The sequence below is a fragment of the Anabrus simplex genome, chromosome 8, assembly GCF_040414725.1.
Source record: "Anabrus simplex isolate iqAnaSimp1 chromosome 8, ASM4041472v1, whole genome shotgun sequence".
Classification (NCBI taxonomy): domain Eukaryota; kingdom Metazoa; phylum Arthropoda; class Insecta; order Orthoptera; family Tettigoniidae; genus Anabrus; species Anabrus simplex.
Window position 1 is genome coordinate 213,305,925 of NC_090272.1, and position 21,241 is coordinate 213,327,165.

A 21,241-nucleotide genomic window follows, 5' to 3' on the forward strand; every position below is an offset into this window, starting at 1 on the left:
TCGTGGTGAAATATTTGACTTATCCATTTAACATTGAACACATATTGAAGGAATGGACGATAACGTTGATGATCTTCACGATATTTTAAACATAGAAGACATACACCATTCAGAGGTTATGGAGTCTAGACATCTTCATAAAGTAAAACACTTTAAAGAGACGGAATGACAATGAATAACTATAAAAGAAATTATGGTTGGCGTATTTTTGTGTAATAATGTGTTGCTGCTTAATAGACTTTTGATATTGCGAGTTTATTATACATTATCTGCCCCTACAAAGATCTTTCTCAAATTTGAGTACGGTACCTATAAATGGGGACATATTCCTCGAGATAAAAAATGGCATAACTTGAAAAGCATATGTAATATGATTTCCATACTTTGTAGTTGAATACGCAGAAATATGTATAAATGCCTAATAGAAACTTTTTTGATCAAACCTTTCTTTTAAGCTACAAAACAGGTTTCCCTTTCTCCTGAAAAGTAAGGATTTTGTAATGTGTACCCTTTTCAACTCGCCGATTTAATTACAATTGCTTACGTTTTCCGTACTATGCCAGTTAGGAGCTATTGATCTTTTCTTAAGCCATTCCATTTCTTTTTTTGGCGTTCATTACACAAACAAGCTGAAGAAATGTTGATATCGGTATAAACCAATTTCCGGCTGTCTCACTTAGTGTTGCCACTATCTTTTCGATATGCTGTGCTACTGTGCAACTTTCCGGAAAGTTTTGCTCGTAGATAACCAGCAGAAGCGATCATAAAGGCGGCGAACATGCGAAATACGTCAGTGAACTGCACAATGCCTTAGAACGAGTGTATACATGCTGTATAGTAATACAATGCGTATACCTCGTTTATTAGTAAGAAAAATGCCAAACGCTTATACAAGGTTTATTCACTGTATAACTAAACAAGAGTTAAGCAACTGTATAAGGACTTTTTATTAGTAAGACGGTATGTCTAAATCACTTCTCACAGGCAGTCTCCTTTTATTCAGTTAGTAACATTACCAGTGGAGGATAATCCTTTTCGTGCATTGTAGACACTTGTAACAGACACCGGCAAACTTGGATGTTGGTTTTGCAAAGCAAAGTCACCTCCGTACTTGCCATGAAGGCCCTTGGAGGAGTGGAATGTAAAGGCTTCCACCATTGTTAACCTCGGCACGTGATGGGGTAGAGTGGTTAGCTCTACGCCCGGCTGCCTTTGCCCCCCAGGAATCAACCTGGTACTCATTTTTGGTGTAGGCTGAGTGAACCTCAGGGCCATATGCACCTCCAGAAGTGGAAATCTCGTTTCTTAAATTTTTACGACTTCCTGACTGGGATTCAAACCCGCATCCTTCCGGGCGAACCGAGCACGCCTTTACCACCTCGGCCAGGCAGCCCCTGTTGGTTTAGGAATATTGTGAATTATACTGTCGGGATGCGATTCCCTAAACTTATTAAATACATTTAACACAAGAAATTTCTTGCTCCTTTTCTCCTTTTTTTATCTTTTACACCTGCAGGAACCGCTTTGTGCATTACCATTGCGGTAAACAGAATCAAGGCCGTGCGTTCGTGATCGCCGCTGCGATAGTTAGCAGATAAATACGGAATTTCCACGAGCAGATATTGTATGTTAAAGATATTCGCTAGAAGCTTAGAAGAGTAGGCCTAATATTACTTTCGCACTCAATACAGTGGAACCTCAATTCTCAATATTTGGAGGGACCCCGGGGGAAAAAAACGTACAACACGGGTAAACAGAAAATCTACGATCGAATAAACCATCAACAATTTGGCTAAACATCACAAAAATAAAATATGTATACTTATAATCTTTCAAACACACCTAAACCAAACCAAACTACAGCGCCTATGGGCCTTCCGCCAAATACAGTAGAGACAATACGCAACACTTCTGGATTTAGTCTTGTTAAAATTGGAGACAAGTCGCAAGCGGCGCTCCTATTGGCTTGACCTGGAAATTCGCGCTAAATTCAAACATCAATGGAGAAGTATATACGGAAATGGATAAATAAATTATGTCTAGAAAGAAAGTGTTACTAAGATATTAACTTCAAAGTTGCTAAAGCAATTCTGGATAAATGAATGAAGAATTATTTACAGGTTATTATTTTAAAACTAAAATTAGACATATAATCATGATGTGGGGCTGCTGTGAAAGGGCTTGATCTCTAATTTATGCACTACTTCTTTAGATTTACAATTCCTTCCTGAACGTACACGGCTAGATTTTTCTTTTTCCTCATTTAAAAGCATTGTATCATCATATTAAAACATTTGTCAACAAAAATATCGGCACATTCCTTACACACATGATTCAATGAATTTACATTTAAGAGCTGGACAGTTTTCCTTTTAACTTGAAGCCTACTAACTGAAAGAAAATCTATGAATTTAGCCTCAACGGCAATCACCCTCTACTCATCTATTAATTATTAACAAAATGAAAAAGATACAAAATTACATAAAACAAACAAATGACATAGCAGATGACAATTAAAAACACATAAATCAAATTACACTTCAATAAACCTATAAACTGATCAAGCTCTTGGACAATAGGAGATTAAACTTTATCACAGAAGTTGAAACAGCGTGCAGGGAGGCAACCTCAGAGGAAATTAAAATTTTTATGTGACATACAATATCGCTATTCAAGAAAGGAAGTTACATTTACATTTAGTTACCAAAACTGAGCCAAAAAAGAGAATTGCCTCCAAAAAAAACATGTTGCGGACTAGCCAAATAGCAAAGTCATACTGATGCTCAAATTTGGTGAATGCAAATGTCTAGAAATTTGAACACCAAATCAACAACAGATAAATTACAGAAGACAGAAAGAAGAATCCGTAGAACAATCATAAACAAAAAACACAAAGTAGATGGACAATGGCGATTATTGCCTAATGAAGTTGTATACCAGGAAACTGAGTCAATAATAGACATAATGCGGAAAAGGAGGGTTGCATTCTTCTGCCACATATCAAGACTACCAGGATACTGAAACATCTTTTCAACTACTTTTGGAAAAGTAAAACCAAGAATAATTGGTCCAAAATGATTAAGATGTGTTAGGCTTGACTATCCAGCAAATTGAAGACCGAGAAGAGAAGAGGATACTGAGAAATAGACTTGAGACTTAAACTAAAATCTTTTACACGCAAACAGTACACCATAACTGCCGAAGAGAGGGCAGCCAGGTCAGAAAGAATGAAGTTCTGGGACAGAAGAAGCAACATAAGCCAAATTTGTAGCTAGTACTCTTGAGACTTGAATGTATATGGATTGATTAAAGTGCTCCAACACGGGCTTTTTTTTTTTTTTTTTTTTTTTTTTTTTTAAAGAACTCGTTACAATCATACGAAATTTAGAAATGGACTATTTGCTGGGTGGACAAAGGAAGTGTGAAGCAATGTAAATCACGTGATCTTGCTTATGCCTACTTTATTCTCTGGTTAGAAGGTGTGGTTTTGACTTACTTTATTGGAATAAGTTATAAAGGCTTAAATACAAAATATAAACAATACATGAATTAGCAAATAAAAATTAACAGTACATGAATTAGGGAGGTGTAGGAGACACACACAACAGAAAAACGTAAACACAATATTTTACTATGATTGTAGCAGCAGCGTCCGGAGAAAAGCCATACTGTAATTGTGTGCCTTTAAATTGCATAGTAATATACACATTGATGTGTAATCTTCTTAGCGATCATCATCACAGGCAGAATCGCAGTCCTCCTCATCACCATCATCGCTCTCACACAGCACATTGTCCTCAGTTCTGTCCAGCAATTTAGAGAACCCGCATTTCTTAAAACCCTTCTCCACCCATTGCAGAGGAATGGAATCCCATATCCGTTCGCAAATCTGCCTCACTTCTTGGTGCTTGATTTTACCAGTAGGCGTAAATTTGTGCGCTTCATCTGCCATCCAACATGTGTACAGTTGTTTCACTGCCGCCTTAATGCAAGTCAGGTAATTGGAGAACGGGTGTTAGACCTGCATTTTACCCCTTATAAAAACATCGTGAATTTCTTGAAGAGTACCCCCGCAAAAACTATATAAAACGAGCAGGTTAAAATCTGGGGAAAAGTTTATTCATTCTATAGAACCTGTATTTCACTGGCGAGTTTCAGCTTTCTGTATCTACAATGGTGTAAAGCAGTGGAACCATGTCATCAAATGCTTCAGAATGCAGACGAAACTTTAAATAAAATAAAAAAGTTTGTATGTATGCATATTATATACGGTATAAATATCATATTCGAAATACAAGGAATTGAAAAAAGTGGTGGAAAATTGGTTTGAAACTTCAAAAGCCACAGACATTCCAGTTCATGAGTGCTCTTAAGAGAAAAAGTGGCGAGCATTCTTGGCATTCAAAATTTCAGCTCATCCAGTGGCTGGGTTTATGAAAAGGTGTAGCGTAACCTATAAGATTGTTTTTCGGGAATCAAATGTGTTTAGTTGTGATACTGTGTAAGAGTGGATCATTGAAAGAATGCAGGAACTGATGAAATTCAAGCCAGGGAACATTTTTAATGTAGACAAAAGTGGACTGTTTTTCAATGTGACTTTGTCATTGAAAGGGGATAAATTCCATGATGGGAATCACAGCAAAATGAGGCTGACAGTGATGTTGAGAGCTAGTGCTGATGGCTCTGAGTAGCTCCACCGCTTCAAGCATGTGTGATCATTACAGACTGCGTGTGGGTCAACCATAAAGCTTGGTTGGCCTACAGGGTGGCGCACGAAATGTCATACATCGGAAGTGTTTTATAGAATGTGTAAAACCTGGGCTCACAACCATGTCCTTTCGTGAACAGAAACCTTCATGCGTGATCCGACAGGCAACACCACATGTCTCGCATGCGTACTGGCTGCCAGTTATACAGCATGGCGGACAAACGGAGATTGACGCATGAACAGAAGGTAAAAATAGTGTTGTTTTATGTGGAAACAAAGAGTGTAGCTCAGACCCAGAAAAGATTTCATGTTCATTTCCGTACTCGGTGGGCTCCTTGCCGGCAGACGGTATACAGACTGGCCAGGCAGTTTGAAACAGAAGGCAACATACTGAAGAGAAAACGGCCCCACCTCAAGCCGGTCCACTCACCAGAGAATGTTGCTGCTGTGAGAGCGGCTTTGTCTCGGAACCCCTCCTAATCCACCAGAACTGCATGTGTTCAGTTGGGCATCCCTCGTCGGTCAATTGAGAGAATACTGCAGTCTGACCTTGACGTGTTTCCATACAAAATGACAACAGGTCATAAACTATCGGCGCTTGAAAAGCAACGGCGAGTACAGTTTGCTGCTTGGGCTATTGCAGAAGGTGATCCGTATTGCACAACACATGGTTCAGTGATGAGGCACTCGTCTATCTCAATGGTGCAGTGAACAAACAGAATGTCTGGCCTGGTATTGTGCACGAGGTTGAAAGTCATGGTGTGAATGCGTGTGTGTGAGCTGCAATTTCCAGTCGTGGAATTATTGGGCCAATCTTTTTCAATGACACAGTCAACAGTGCGCGTTACTTGGACATGTTGACAAACAGTTTCCTTCCAGAACTCTTTGCATCACAACTCCCAATAGAGGCACAACGGTTCATGCAAGATGAAGCTCGTCCGCACACAGCAAATGTTGTTCTGGACTTCCTGAAAGAACATTTCGGGCCCCGTGTGATGTCCTATCGACATCCCGAGCGTTTTCAGAGCGGCTCAATCTGGCCACCGTATAGCCCTGATCTCAATCCCTGCGACTTCTTTCTGTGGGGATATTTGAAGGAGACAATCTACCACCATAAACCAGAAAATGTACAGCAATTGCAAGCGGCCATTGTGACTTTCTTCCGAGGGTTGAGTGAAGACTTGTGCATTTAAACTGGAGACTTGTGTCGTAGAGTGATTACAAACATGCGGGTTCGTCTCGAAGCTGTTGTACACCCAGAAGGTGGACATATTGAACATGTCCTGCACACGGATTTACCATGCACGTGCCAATGAATGTTGTAACGCCATTTTGTATTCAATATATTGTATATTATATTTTCTATAAACAATTTCCAGTGTGTGACATTTCGTGCGCCACCCTGTAAGATCTTTTTTGACAGCAGTTGGTTGCTCTGGGAGCAAAATTAGGTGTGCATAATAAGAAGATACTTCTTTCCATCAACCTTAATCCTGTACATCCCGTGAATGTTTATTGTTTTATGGATGGAATAGAGTTAAAGTGAAGCATGTTTTTTCAAAGGTTTTATTCTGTTTTCTGTGGAATTGTGACATAGAATGCATTGTGAGTGTAATGATGCTTAATGTAGTAAATTGTTAAAGGTGGTTGAAGTGGGTTAACAAAGTTGTAAAAGTGATTGAAGTCAAAAGATTAAATCATTGAATGCCGAGTTTAACCATTGTTGCCTTGGTCTCTCTCCACTTCGTTCACCCTCCATAGCTGGGTTCTTTATTGGCCTAGGTAACTGTGTCTTCCTGTGTTCACCTCACGTGGCCCCAACCTGCGCAGTTAGTTTATGCATATACAGTAGAACCTCGATAATTCGAAGTCGGTTAATTCAAAAAGCCACCTAATTCGAAGAAGCTCTCGTTCCCGGAAACATGAGATACAGTTTTGCATGTTATTTAAATTGTTTAATTCGAAATACGGATAATTCGTAATTCGAAGTACAATGTCGGCCCCATTACCGAAATTCAGACTTTTAATTCGAAACTGCCTTTACATTTTAAAACAATAGTATGTTACAGAGTAATTTCAACTCGAAATTTATCCGCTCCGCGTCATAATAAGACTCACGTTCCGGAACATGGAGGGGTAGCTTTTCGCACTTACACTCACTTCGGTGGGTCTACAGTGTGCTTCATGATTGCTAAGTTGAATGAAATCGGAATTCTTTTGTTTTCAACCCTTTTAAGGAACACCGTAATATCACGCAACAGGCAGTGTGCGGAAAAACAGAATCCGCGAACACTGGCGATGCCGACAATTGACGAAAAAGCGTAGCTCAGATAATAAATTCGTAGGCATCGAACAATATTGTCATTCCTGGTGAAACTGCATTGCTTTATTTTAATGCAAGCCCAAACGGTCTTACGGTTTTAAATGAGTCGTAGTAGTACGTTGCAATGCACATGGGATGGAAGCGAGAAACTTTATCCCCTCGCCATAGGAAAGTTCGATAAACCACAATGTTTTAAGGGCGTTGGGCACTTTCCATGCCAGTACAAAGCATATAAAAATGCAAACAGTACAGAAATCCAAAAACTAATGCATTTGCACAGGGGGACCGGCATAATTTATCCTCGTCTTTGAATTGTGTGATTTTTTTCTTTCATTACGTGAGGTTATGTTTGTCAGTGATTTATCCAAGTGCATTATTTGAACATTGTAAATGCACCTTGTTGGATACATTTCGGAAATAGTTTTTTCCATGGCACTTGAAAGGTTTAAACTGTGAATCGAGGTGATTGCATGTATTAATGGGTCTTAGAATACTTTGTGACGCGGCTAGTGTTTACATTTCTGAAATACGAGAGAATTGCCATGGCGGTAAATCGTACGAGGGTAGAGTCATAGAAAAGTTTGATTTTAAGGGCATCGGGTACTTCCTTTGTAAATACAAGGCATCTAAAATGCGTAAAGTATGGTAATCCAATTAATAAAGCACTTGCACATGGGAGCCAGGCATAGATTTCTCCTCGTCTTTGAATCGTGCTTTCTTTCTTTCTTTCTTTCTTTCTTTCTTTCTTTCTTTCTTTCTTTCTTTCTTTCTTTCGTTGCGTGAGGTTATGTTTGCCACTGAGATATCAGAGTGCATTACTTGAATACTGTAAATGCACCTTCTTGGATACATTTTGAAAATAGTTCTTTTTTTCATGGCATTTGAAAGGTATAAACTGTGAATCAAGGTTAACTGCATGCAGTAACGGGCCATAGAATATTTTGTAACGCGGCAAGGGTGGGTACTTCTGAATTGCAAATTGGCGGTTAATTTAAAATCACGTAATTTGAAGTCCCATTTTTTAGTCCTAACGACTTCGAATTAACGAGGTTTTACTGTAGTCTCTACTTACCTTAGCCTTTATTTCCTATTCCAAGTGTGCTCCTACTGTTGGTCCCACCTGTTAGTGTCACCAATAATTTTCCCTACTTGTCTGTTACTTCCCAGTTACGAATAAGATATCGTGAGTACACCACATTCCGCATACACACAGTAGAGTCGAGCTGAGAGCAGACTTCAGGTAATCAATCACCACTGATCTACATTTAGGGCAGTCGCCCAGGTGGCAAATTCCTGTCTGTTGTTTATGTAGTCTTTTCTTCAATGATTACAAAGAATTTAGAAATTTATTGAACATCTCCCTTGGTAAACTATTCCAATCCTTAACTCCCCTTCCTATAAACAGATATTTGCCTCAATTTGTCCTCTTGAATTCCAACTTATCTTCATATTGTGATTTTTCGTACTTTTAAAAACACCTCTCAAACTCGCTCATCTATTAATGTTATTCCATGCCTATCTCCACTGACAGCTCGGGACATACCACTTAGGCAGCTAGTCTCCCTTCTCCCAAGTCTCCCCAGCCCAAACTTTGCAACATTTTTGTAACGCTAATCCTTTGTCGGAAATCCCCAGAACAAATCGAGCTGCTTTTCTTTGGATTCTTTCCAGTTCTCAAATGAAGTAATCCTGGTGAGGGTCCCATATTCTGGAACCATACTCTCAAAGATAGTTTAGTCTGAGAGATTACTTCTTTTTGCGGAATACCATTGACCGCTACTGTAAGCTTAGCTTTGCTGTGTCTTGATTAATTTTCTCTTATTATACTACCATACTGGAGAATCCACATTCTGAGTATTTTAATTGATCCTCCCGTTCCAGTTTTGTATTCCCGCCTGAAATTCAGTCCTGTTGAGTGTCTTACCTTCTATATCCTCCATAATGCATATGTTTTGTTCTCTGTCGGCAGGTTCAGCGAGCTACTAACTTGGCTCTTCTGTTCTCATCCCTGTGCAGAATTTTACCCGATCGGTTCCGTGTGCAGAATTTTTGTTTAATGGCCCTCTACTCTCTCAAGTACAAGGCTCATGCTGTCATCTATGCTGCTCTCACAGTGCTACCAGAAGCATTGCCATTGGCTGATGTTGGAAACAGTAAGTTCCTATATGGTCCAGCATTGTTTCATTTCATAACACACCATATCTGCAGTACATAAATAATATTATAATTTTGTCTGCATTTCAAATTTTTGCTTACTTCATATTCATCTCGGATTAGATATACAAAAGTCGAATGTGAATTCAGTTCAATTTTTGTCTGTCAGTCTTGGTTTCTATCAACATCACAGGAAGATTACATAACAGTGGGTTTTTTTTTTAACTTCGTATCTAGCTTCAGAGATATCTGGTGCCACTAAGATATATATTATTTGATTAGTGTGCTGTGGCCTAGCAATATTTAGGGGGCCAAAACTGGAAATATCAGGTTTTCCATTAATATTAACTGTATCGAAAAACTGTACCTGCTTAAGAAACATTGTGTAAAATGTAATTTTTGTTTTTCTTTCATACACTTTTACCTTGTGAGAAATAATGACATTATTCATAATTAGTATGTTTTTCACTGCCTACCAAATACTTTCTTAAATATTAGTTTTGTGTAAAAAATATTCATAAAAAATATATGGAAAAGCTGATTTCCAATAATTTGTGTCTGATAATGGAAAAAAGGTGATAAAAATTATAAAGGTGATAAAAAGGAATGCAATAACTACAGAGGGATCGCCCTTATTGCCCATGTAGCTAAAATATCTGAGAGAGTATTGAAAGGAAGACTGAGGAGGAAGCTAGAAGGAGAAATGGCACAGTATGGTTCAAGAAAGACTGATCAACGTTTGACCTGATCTTTACATTAAGACGTATGTTGGAGAAAAGATGGGAGTTTGGAAAAGATATAGTGAGGACATATATTGACATTGAGAAGGCTTAAGACAGTTGGTATGGGACACATTAAGGAAAAAACAAGTTAAGAGAGTGGAAGTGCAAATGATAAAAGCTATGTACAGAAATTGTTAGTAGTGTGAAGACTAGTATAGGAAAAAGAAAATGGTTTAAACTCGAAACTGGTCTGCAATAGGGAAGTGTACTATCCCCCATACTATTCGCCATAGTCATGGATGAAATTCATAAGAACATTAAACAGAGATTGGGAAGACAGGCAACAAAAGCCATGTTGTTTTCAGAAGATATAGTGATATGGGGTGAGGATGAAACGGAAGTGCAAAAACAAGTACAAGTACAGTAGAACCCCGCTTAACCAATACCGAAACGCTCTGACAAAATTCTATTTTCAAATTTTGTTTTTTCCCTCTCGTTCTTAGCCATCGATATTAGTAATTCTCTTGCTATATGTGCTGAGAGCTACTAGGCAAACCCTACTTTTATATTATGACTTATGCCAGAATACATGTGTGGCATAAAACAAAACAGTTTCTTACTTTCTAGTTCGTTCTATGATACAATTTTCTTGATCAAGCAGGAATTACCATTATTATTGTATTATTATTATTACTGTGTTATTCATCGTGAAGATTATGCAGACGACTCCGACCTTGACAATGGCAGTTTTGAGAATCGAGTTACAACAGATGATTCGATTTGATGCATTGGAGGTAAGATTGATTTAGAATTTTTGTTAAAATACAGTACTGCACGCTTAAATTACAATACTGTAATAAAATTACTGTATAGGCTCCGTGCGTGTGGGTATTATGAGAACTACTCAGAGGTTGATGTTTATAAACAGCTGATCGTAAGAAGTTGTAGTACATGTGTTTACATGTAGTTATTCAATTCTTTTATAGTGTTATCTTGGCATTACTATTTTTAAACTGTCAAAACATTCCAGAAATACTATGTGCTGTGTTGTTGGCTGTAATAATAGATACTGCAATACAGAACAAAGTGTGAAATTTTATAGTTTTCCATCACGACCTCACAAAACAGATTTGAAAAGACAGTGGATCTTGGCAGTAAATCGCAAGAAGTAAGTAATTGGGGATTTACATATTTTAATTAATACTAAATTATACTGTACAAAACCTATATTAACCATAAATTTTGCAAAAAGGTTATGAGCTACAACCAAATAATTTTAGTAATGAATTTTACAAATAGGTTAAGAGCTACAACCAAATAATTATAGTAATGCTATACTTGAAAAGTAAGCTCCATACGCCTTATGTTTAAAGCACATACATCATAATCATAGAGATATTATATTACATAATAGTCTTAATGAAAGCCAGGATAATAATAAGTACCTTAATACTGAGCAAAGTGTGAAATTTTGTAGTTTTCCTATGTCAGGATAAATATATTTACAGAAATAGGCCTACATGGCAAGAAATAGGAACACCATCTTAATAGCCTACCGAAATATTTTACAAATGTGTAATTATATATAAACATTAAATAAAGAAGCATTACAGTATTTTAAATAGTCCTATCAAAGTAATATTATGAAACCAGATAGTCACAAAATAATTCTAATTCATTACAACAGAAATTCAAATAAGTGTAATACAAATAAAAGTTAAATTTTACAATATGTGTTCAGAATAATAATTCCATGGCCTACAGATTGTTCAAACTTTATCGCCACATGTACACGATTCATATTATAGGGCAGATGGTACTTCGTGGACATCTTCAAAATCATCTAGAATCTGCAGCAAACACTTCATAGGAGGGTGTAAATCTCAACATCCTTCTAGTCCAGCATATGTACCAAATATATTTCCAGAATGTTACAGAAGAAAGTCAACAGGAACAAGCTCTCTCAGCAAATTTGTAAGACTGAAGGAGAGAAGTGTAAATATAAATTTAGTCATTTCAACACCTCATATATCAGATCTGCAAGATAGTGAGCCTGTTCTAGTGACCATTAAAGCTGATGCCCAAACTCAGACAAATAGAAATAGTGGTGTAGAAAGTCATTTTGAATTCAGTTGTGTTCTGGATGGAAATAGTGTCAGCACACAAGCAAGTATATCAGCCATTCGCACATTACATGTTAAGTAAACTGTCTGGGCCTGACTCCCCACATGAAAAAAAGAGAATTTTTTTGTTATAGTTCAGTTTCTGATGAATCACAATTAAATGTTCTCACTGGTGTAAACAAAGAATTTTTTAATATATTTTTAAACATACTGCCAGACACTACTAAATGCAAAATTAGTAAAGAAAATAGACTCTCGGTATTCTTAATGCCCTTGCTGTTATTTTCAATATGCACCGTAGTACTATTTCTAGGATATTTCAATCAGTTTTACCTGTACTGGTACAGGCAACAAAAAAAAGTGGGTTTTCTGGCCTAGCAAGGATACTGTTAATGCTACATTGCCTTCTATTTTTAAAGATATATATCCAAATTGTAGAGCTATTATAGACTGCATTGAAATTAAAACAGAACAGCCTCTTGAAATCAGCCAGCGTGTGAATATGTACTCTAATTATAAGTCTACATATACTGAAAAGGTCCTTATTGCAACTGCACCTTGTGGTATGGTGACATTTATTTCCAAATGTTATGGTGGTAGAGCTAGTGACAGTTTTATCACAAATGACTGTGGAATTTTGAAATTGATAGAACCAGGAGATCAAATCATGGCTGATAAAGGTTTCCCTGGCATAAAAACTGTATTGGAGGACAGCAATGCAATTTTAGTTATGCTTCCTTTCATGCATGAAGGTCACGTTTGACACCTGAAGAAGTAGATGACACTTCCAATAATATTGCTAGTGTGCGAATCCATGTTGAACGTTGCAATCATAGAGTGAAAGTATATAACATACTTCAAAAAATTCCAAGTGAGCTGTTATGTTGTGTTGATGACATTGGTGACATTGTGCATGTGTGTTATGTTGTGACAAATGTACAACCTCCCTTGATTTCTGAAGCTCCTTATTGCATGATAGTTCCTTTAAATAATGTGTAAAATAAAACTGTTGCAACTTTTCAATGCAGCCCTTCAAGAACATATCATTTCTTTGAATTTCTAAAAAATGGAACTATGTTTTATCTGTATAAATGAAAAAGTCACAAACATCAAGCCCACAACAGTACATCAACAGCTGACATAGGGTGAAATATGTATGATTTTGTTTCAGTTCCAAATTTCTTTGTGAGTTTTTTGTAGTATAGGATATATTGATCTCCTCATTATCACCTACAATTGGTTTGTCTTTGCATGAAATAGGGCATTTAATTTCTAGTACCCTTTCTGGCTTCCCATCCACCATTACTATACCATCAGGACTAGCACATAACCAAGGATGGGTGAGATGAATTACAAGACCACATTCAAAAACTGTTCTGTCATATAAATTTGTGTATTTGGCAAGAGTGGGTTTTTCTAATTTATTTCGAAATGTGACATTTCTAAGGGCCCTACCATAAAGACATTTAGGATTAAAAAAGTGTATTTACTAGTTTCTTATGATCTTTCCTCCTATTTTTAACTGAAAGTGCCCTACTTGCAGAGATCCTTTTCTTTCTTTCTGAAAGCCAGAGGTCAGACTTCGATTGATGTAAGGTTTTTACACAAATTTCAGTTGCTTGAGTCTTATTAATTAATAACATGATTGTTATAAAAATTATATGCTAGTGCAGAATTGTTGACACTACACACATTAATTACAGATGCAGTCTCCTGTTTCATTAATAATGTTGTTATTACATGTTTACATGCATTATTCTGAACAGTAACTGTGACATCTGCTTATCCTAGCATTTCATTGGCAACCTTTACTGATTCTAATGTTTTTCCTTCTCATTTAAGCCTTTGAAAGTATACATGGGGTTTTTAAATCAGGAATTCCAGCTGCATTAACATCAAGCCTCTGCCTTTTTGTGGGAAAAAGTTCTTCTAACCTCTTCCCCTTGTTATATTTCTCTTTCTTTGCGTTTGAGATATGAGATCGAGACCATTCACATGATTGATTGGTTCGCGAAGTTACATCTTCTGAGTTCACTTCATGAATAACAGGCGAAATATGCTTGCACTTCCAGCAGGGCATTCACAGGAACAGTTAATCGTGTCTCTAGTAGCACTAACCTATGAGAACATGATATCCTATTAGAAATAAGCCTAACATAGATTTCTAAAGTCAACATTGCTTAATGTGTACATGATCATTAATCCCATTATCACCTCAACTGGTACATAAATGATTAGGTACATTACCTCTATCATGACATGGTAAGGTTCCTGGCGAACCAATGTCTCTCTTATCACATCAGGAGTTATTACACTGTTGGTATTTCCTGCAAATTGTTTTTCTATTAAATTTATTACATGTCCACTTTCTGCAAGTAGACGGCCTTTCTTCGAAGAATTGGGCCGATTGCTGTCAGATAAAATACTCTGAAATTCCATTGTTATTATCAAGTCTGCCATGGCAACACGTGGTGAGAAGACAGCTGATGTTTGTGCGTTTGTGGTATAACGCAATAACTTACCATTTTCGCCACTCGCATTTCTCCTAACGCATGGAGCCTATACAGTATTTAGTTCAGTAGTAACAAAGAATTGTTTCATTATTTCAGTCATGCATAATTTAAGAGTGTGGGTCATTTCAGAAGAAAATCCTAAGTTAATATGTCCAAGTACAATGCATATTCTTTCTTATAATGGATATCTTTCGATGACCAAGTGCTGATATCGTATTCTACGAAAAGTTTTGATACATTACACTTCATATTATATACAAATTCTTGGCCAATGCAATGTTTTTAGATCCCAAACACAAGTGATTCTAGTCTGTATCAATTATTTCCTTTCTTGCTTAAAAAGAATTCCATTTCTTCTTTTATTTTGACGTGGCTTACATAATTTCTATTCAGTTCATCTTATATTTCTTTCTATAAACATCTCTATAGTTCCTTCATTTACTTATTTCAACTCTCATATCTTCTTACTTTCCTCAACTCTTCCTATATTAAATTCATTTTGATGCATAAGTAGTTTTACTCTCATGTTTTCTCCTCATTGGATCTAAATCTTCTTGAATTACATCATCATTTCTACTATCAGCTGATACTTCCATGTTTCAGTATACACTGTATCTTTATTATAGCAATGTATCATCTACTCCTATTATCTAACCATGTCTTCTGCATTTATATTTTAACCTGTCACTTGGAATCTACACAACACTCAAAAGTATTCTTCTTAAAAGAACTTCATATCATCTGTGGCATAACATTACTTGGATCACATATCACTTTTATCATCTAACTAGGATTCGATTATTTTCGTAGATGACCACCGACCTCCCTTTATATTGATGTAATGAAGAAACACTCGCAAGAAACTAATATGATAGGGTAAACTTGGCAAATATGGGCACCATAAGGTATATCTGAAGAAAAGGAGCACTAAAACAACTTCCATTTTCCTGGTAAAAAATCCTTGAAAACTTACAACCATTTCCATTCGAATAAAGCTTGAACTAGCCTCTATGCCATAGTAGTTGACATACTGTGCAGCTTTGCAGCAAACCCTGCAACTGCCCATATTTGCCAAACTCTTAAGGTAATATGGGCACAAGTTATTAAATCACAATTAGAGCCACTGATATGGTTATATTCATTTTGTATTGTAACAAGGTGGTTGTACTGAACATACATATAAGAAATAAGGGTAAATATATATTATAATTAAACACTGTAAAACACTACAACACAGTTATAAAACCGGAAGCTACATATGCAGCAGAAACACTCTTTTACCTGAATAAACAATCAAAGACTGACAGACTTCAGAAAATTGAAAGGAGGATTGGAAGAACCTGTATCAACAAAAAATATCAGAAAGATGGACAGTGGCGGTTAATACCTAACAAAGTCGTGTACAAAGAGCTAGAACCCATTACAGATACTATGCGTAAGAGGAGACTGGGATTCTTTGGACATATCATGAGGATGCAGGACTCGAGACTTCTGAAACAACTAGTACAACACAATCTCGTCTCAAAAAATACCACAACAGGATGTAAATGGATCAGAGAAGTAAGAGAGGATCTGAAGGAAATAGGCCTTACAACAGAAGACACCAAAAATAAGATAAAATTGAATACAAAACTCAAGAATACAAACCTCCGCTTTACCCTTACACAAAACAAACCAACAACACGCACATTTTCAACTGAGGAAAGGGCACGAAGATCGGAGCGTCTGAAGAAGTACTGGGAGGACCGCAAAGCCCGAACAATCCCTTCAAAGAGACCTGAACGACGGACTGACTAAAGTGATCCTATGTGGTCATAAAAGAAGAAGAAGAAGAAGAAGAAGAATTAAACACTGATCATGAAAAAATGCTACCAAGGAAGTAGAACTAATACTATTATTAAGTTATCAACTCGGAATCACTTGAATTGAATTAGAGACTGTAAGTAACATAAAACTGGCGAAAACTGTGTGTAATATGAAAAGTAAAAGGATTAATCTAACAGAAACAGTCACATGAGAGCACTCTGAGTCATTAAATACTGACAAAGTTTTTAACTGCCCTCATCACAATAGAAAGAATCACCTTCCATCTCTACGCACTTCTCATGGAACCACTTAGCACATGAACCACAACACTTAGCCCACTTCTGCCCTTCATTCTCATAATAATAATTGCCCTTACACACAGGACAAATACAGGAAACTTTGTTGCTCCGTATGGCTTTACGCTTTGCGGCTAAACCTCCTCTACTGACTCCTGCGATAGGCCTAGCCCTTTTCTGCGCTGAAGCCAGATTTTCTTCACTTGCAAGTTTTCTTGCAGAACACTTACGTCTTCCCCGGTTACTAGTCGTCCACTTCAGTTTTGGAACTGGACTCATTTTTTTCCTTTTTCACATACAACATGGCCACCCCTCGTGTTCATTTGGAGTCCTGACTCGTCGGCATTAAATATTCTGGCCGGGTTGTTTAGCAGATTCAAATCCTTCATCTTTTTTATCAAGAATTTTAAGCTTGTCTAGGCACATTATAAGTTCTAGATGCTTGTAAATGATTACAATCGCCATTTCTTACTGTTATTACAACACGCGACATATCCTCTTTATCCCATTTCTGGCGGTTACCCACTCGTTCATTCCCATTTTGCATCATAATCTGGAAAAAAATGGAAACATTATTTATTTTTTGCGAAATAGCTACATGCTGTATTAATCGATTAACATGAAAACATACAGATTGCCGTAGAAATAAAAGAGAATAAATCTATCTCAGAGCCCGTCACGTAAATACAATGTAATTTGATGATGCCCATATTACCTACAATGTCACTGCCCATTTTTGCCTTAGTGCCACGTTTCAGAAGTTGGCATTAATGGGAAAGAACTAACTCCCAAGCGTGTATCCTCTCGCTACAACATACCCTACACTAACCTTGCAAGCTACCCCTAGTAATATTTCTTGAAAAATAAACTTATTTTGCGTGTAGTGCCTTATGTAAATTAACTGAGTTATTATAACGCCTCGATTTTGGAAGAGTAGACTGGTCTACTTACTTCAAACCATGTTCTTTTCAGCTTTCGTTAGCACAGTAGAAGACAACCTTTAACATACTGAGCAGGCATGACACTTCACGATCACCAACCTAGCAGAGCGCATGCTTCTACTCGCTACCATTGCGTGAAAAATGAAATATTTCTTAAATCTGCCCATATTACCTTAGTGCCCATATTTGCCAAGTTTACCGTATAGGTTTTTTTTATTATTAAAAGGAACAATTTCAACACTTCGATACCCAATGATCTATATAAGATTATTTCTACAAAACTACTTATTTACTTATGAAACTTGTCTCTTTTTCCGTTGCCTTTGGGTTGATTTATCCTTGGTTCAGTCTGCGCTGTTGGGGGGCAATTTCCATACAGCAAGGCTGGCGATACGGTCGTCGTCTGCAATGTTGGTCGATCATAGCTCCGCTCAGGTGATTCCGAGTAGCCCGTAGTCCATCTTCTTAAAGATTCATCATCTCGTTTTGCTCAATGTTGGAAATACAAAACATACATGCAATCAGTGGATACATATTAGTATAAGCAAAGCCTTCTAATTTAACAAATATTAATCTCCTCTTAGAATTTCTTTGGTTAATCTGTGGCTTTTATGTCAGACTCCCAATATGTCCGCAAAATTCTCAAATATGTGTGTGGTAAATGATTGTAATATAATTTCTTCTAGCAATGATATTGCATTCTTGCAATTTCTTAATTCTTTTGTCGGTTCTGTTCCCTTGAAGCCTTTAGTTTGGTTGACTTTCAAGTGTTGGTAAATACTTTAATTGAAACTGATGTGTTTCATATGCTGGATTTAGCGTTTTATCTGCGTAGAATTGTATCTGATATCTTCTTTTAAATTTTCTCCTTTCACGATATGTCTATTCACTAAGATGGCTAGTCATTTAGTTGTCTTCTACAGTGTTGGATCTTTTTTTTGTTTTTAACAATCCGACTCCCTTGTTTTGTCTCTTTTCACTGCCCTCATTATTATATCTACTTTGACATTGCATCAATCTTAGCTTCTATGGTTTTTATATGAAGTCATTCATTTTGACATGATTCCGCTCTTAAGTAATCGTGCTTATTCTGAATCGATTGATCTTTCATTTCGGGAATAATGTAATGGCACAGCAGTAACTTTGTACTGACTGACTATTGTTCTTAAGTGAGGTATGCTTCGTCTCTTCTGCTGCAATTGCAAAATTTAATTCAGCAACAACAGGGACAAAATAGTTGTTAGTGTAAGAAACTGGAAACTAGGGAAGAAATATACCGGCACATTTTAACATTTTTCTTTACGTCGCACCAACGCAGATAGGTCTTATGGCGACGATGGGATAGGAAAGGGCTAGGGTTGGGAAGGAAGCGGCCGTGGTGTGAAAATGGGAAACCACAGAAAACCATCTTCAGGGCCGCCGACCGTGGGGCCAACTCGCCCGGTTATACCGGTGCACAAAAGAAAACATTATGACACTCATGTAGAAGGATAAGAACATGAAAAGAAATTCATTCTGAAGTGAACACCAACAGGTTTGTATGAGAAGATAGAGCACTGCTGGCTCATCAGACCCCAATCAGCTTCTATCTGCTTCCTAGCTTCATCAGAAGAACGCACTCAGGGGCCATCTTGAAAGTTGTGATTATACCGCCTTTTTATACACTGTATAGAACTGTAGGGGTGTTCGAGTAAACCGGTCACACATTGCAAGGTCATAAGCTGATATACATTATTCCGAATATTACAATTGTCTTGGTTGTTGTTCATGATGGCCTTTCTGTTTTGTAAGTTGCGTTACACATTTTGGCATAGATTCTATAAGGTTTGAGCGCATAATTTTCAGCTCGTTATGATATCACATTCAGATTAAGACACCCTATCATATGTATTTTTGTGGAACAATCCATTTTATTGGCCTTTTGTTAACACTAGGTTTACCGCAGTGGTCAAAATGACCATTTCCAGTTTTATTTTCTCTATCACTCTCCTTAGACATTTAGAACATACAAACCTTTTGGTGGCTTTTATTGATATTAAGTTTACTTTTCGGCATACAGCTTCAAAAACCCGTTAACTCCTTTCTAGTTAGCGCTATGAGGTCATATGCCTACTTTTACCGGGCGCTCATTTTGACCGGTATTGCAGTAGCTACCCCATCAGACTTTTTGTGGCATTCATTTAGAACGGGGTATCATTCTAACAAGCTGTTACAGTGTACTTTAGTACCGTAGTATCGAATAGAACTTGTTGTGCTGCAATGGGACAGCTGTTGGCTCTTTTCAAACAATGATACAAGTACACTGACAGGAAAATATAGTCAGTATTTGTTAAGTAATGAAAGGTGTGCAATCGTAACGAGCAGTCAATTGTCGTGTTCAATCATTACAAACATTCAAACTAGATTTCACGATTGTTTGTAATTATAACTTACAAATCTTCATTTTCAGATTGAGAAACTTATTTAATCTACATTTTGCCTGGTTGGCTGTCACATTACATGTTATAAACCTCATTTTAGGTCCGTATTGAAAATTTTTTAACAGTTCAACAATAATAAAGGTGTTTTAATTTATTCCACCTATTCAATATTTATATTTTCACTTATAGTTGTTACATAATTAAATTCTTAGTTACATGGGACATGTTTCACCCTCAATTAAGGGCATCTTCAGCCTAAATACAATAATCAAAAATACAACTAAATTAAAAGTGGAAGTTAAATACAATCATCAAAAATACAACTAAAATAAAAAGTGGAAGTTAAAAGTTTAGTCTGTTATTAAAATTCGGAACAATAAATGTGAAAAATGATAAAATAAAAAGATGCTAATGGAAAACTGTCTTATGATTAAACTATAATCTTGTCGGAGACTAAAACTTCTATTAAAATTCTAATTAAAACAGTTCATATAAAATATTGGAAAATCAAAGTGGTAGTAATAAAAAGCCAACGACATGAGGGCGTGTACACAAGCATAAACTTGATTGTCATGAATACAATCTTTTCAAGGCCGCTGATGAAATTCGTAGCAAGTAAGGCAGAAGCGTCTATTGAAAATTGTAAGAGGCCGTTAGCACTGGTAGGTAATAAAATGGCTGAATCCTTGCCAGAAAATGTCAACAGATGCAGAAATAAGTTTTATGTAAGTGGAAGTTGTTATTTGTTAACTACTGTTGAGTTGGTTGCTGCCCGTCTGTTGGCTCTGAGTCTGGTGTTATAACTGTTATAACTAGCAAGGAGCACGATACCAACTACAGAAGGCCGAGCATACGCTGTGGTGAGTCAACATATCGGCGTGGTCAGCACATGACGGTCGGCGAGGAAGAAGTCGCTTTGGATGGAACAGTGCGGACTCTTGTTGATCTACAAAGCCTACTTGGCCGTCGAGGACAGTAAACTATACTGAGGGAAGTACGAGGTCCCACAGGACATGAAAAACGCCACATTGAAGGAACTTTTGCCGCTACAGCTTGTCGTCTTTTTCTTGATGAATCCAAGCTGCGCCACATCGAATGATATACTGTGGTTGGAGCCCGCAAAGTTCTGAACAATCCTGAACGGACACTTTCTTTGGAAGAATTGGACGCTGTCATTTGTATTTTATACGTACGCTCAAATTATGGAGCTGACACGAACGTTCTCGATCTGTCGT

At 37.1% G+C, this 21,241-nt stretch overlaps 1 protein-coding gene across 1 annotated transcript in view; it reads left to right on the plus strand.

The window, feature by feature from the left end:
- LOC136878992 (cingulin-like protein 1) overlaps window positions 1-21,241 on the plus strand; it is a 217,113-nt gene that overhangs the window by 159,226 nt on the left and 36,646 nt on the right. Inside the window, exon 10 of the mRNA XM_067152662.2 lies at window positions 9,001-9,184. Coding sequence (XP_067008763.2) covers window positions 9,001-9,184 — 184 coding nt within the window. The remainder of the gene's footprint in view (window positions 1-9,000; window positions 9,185-21,241) is intronic.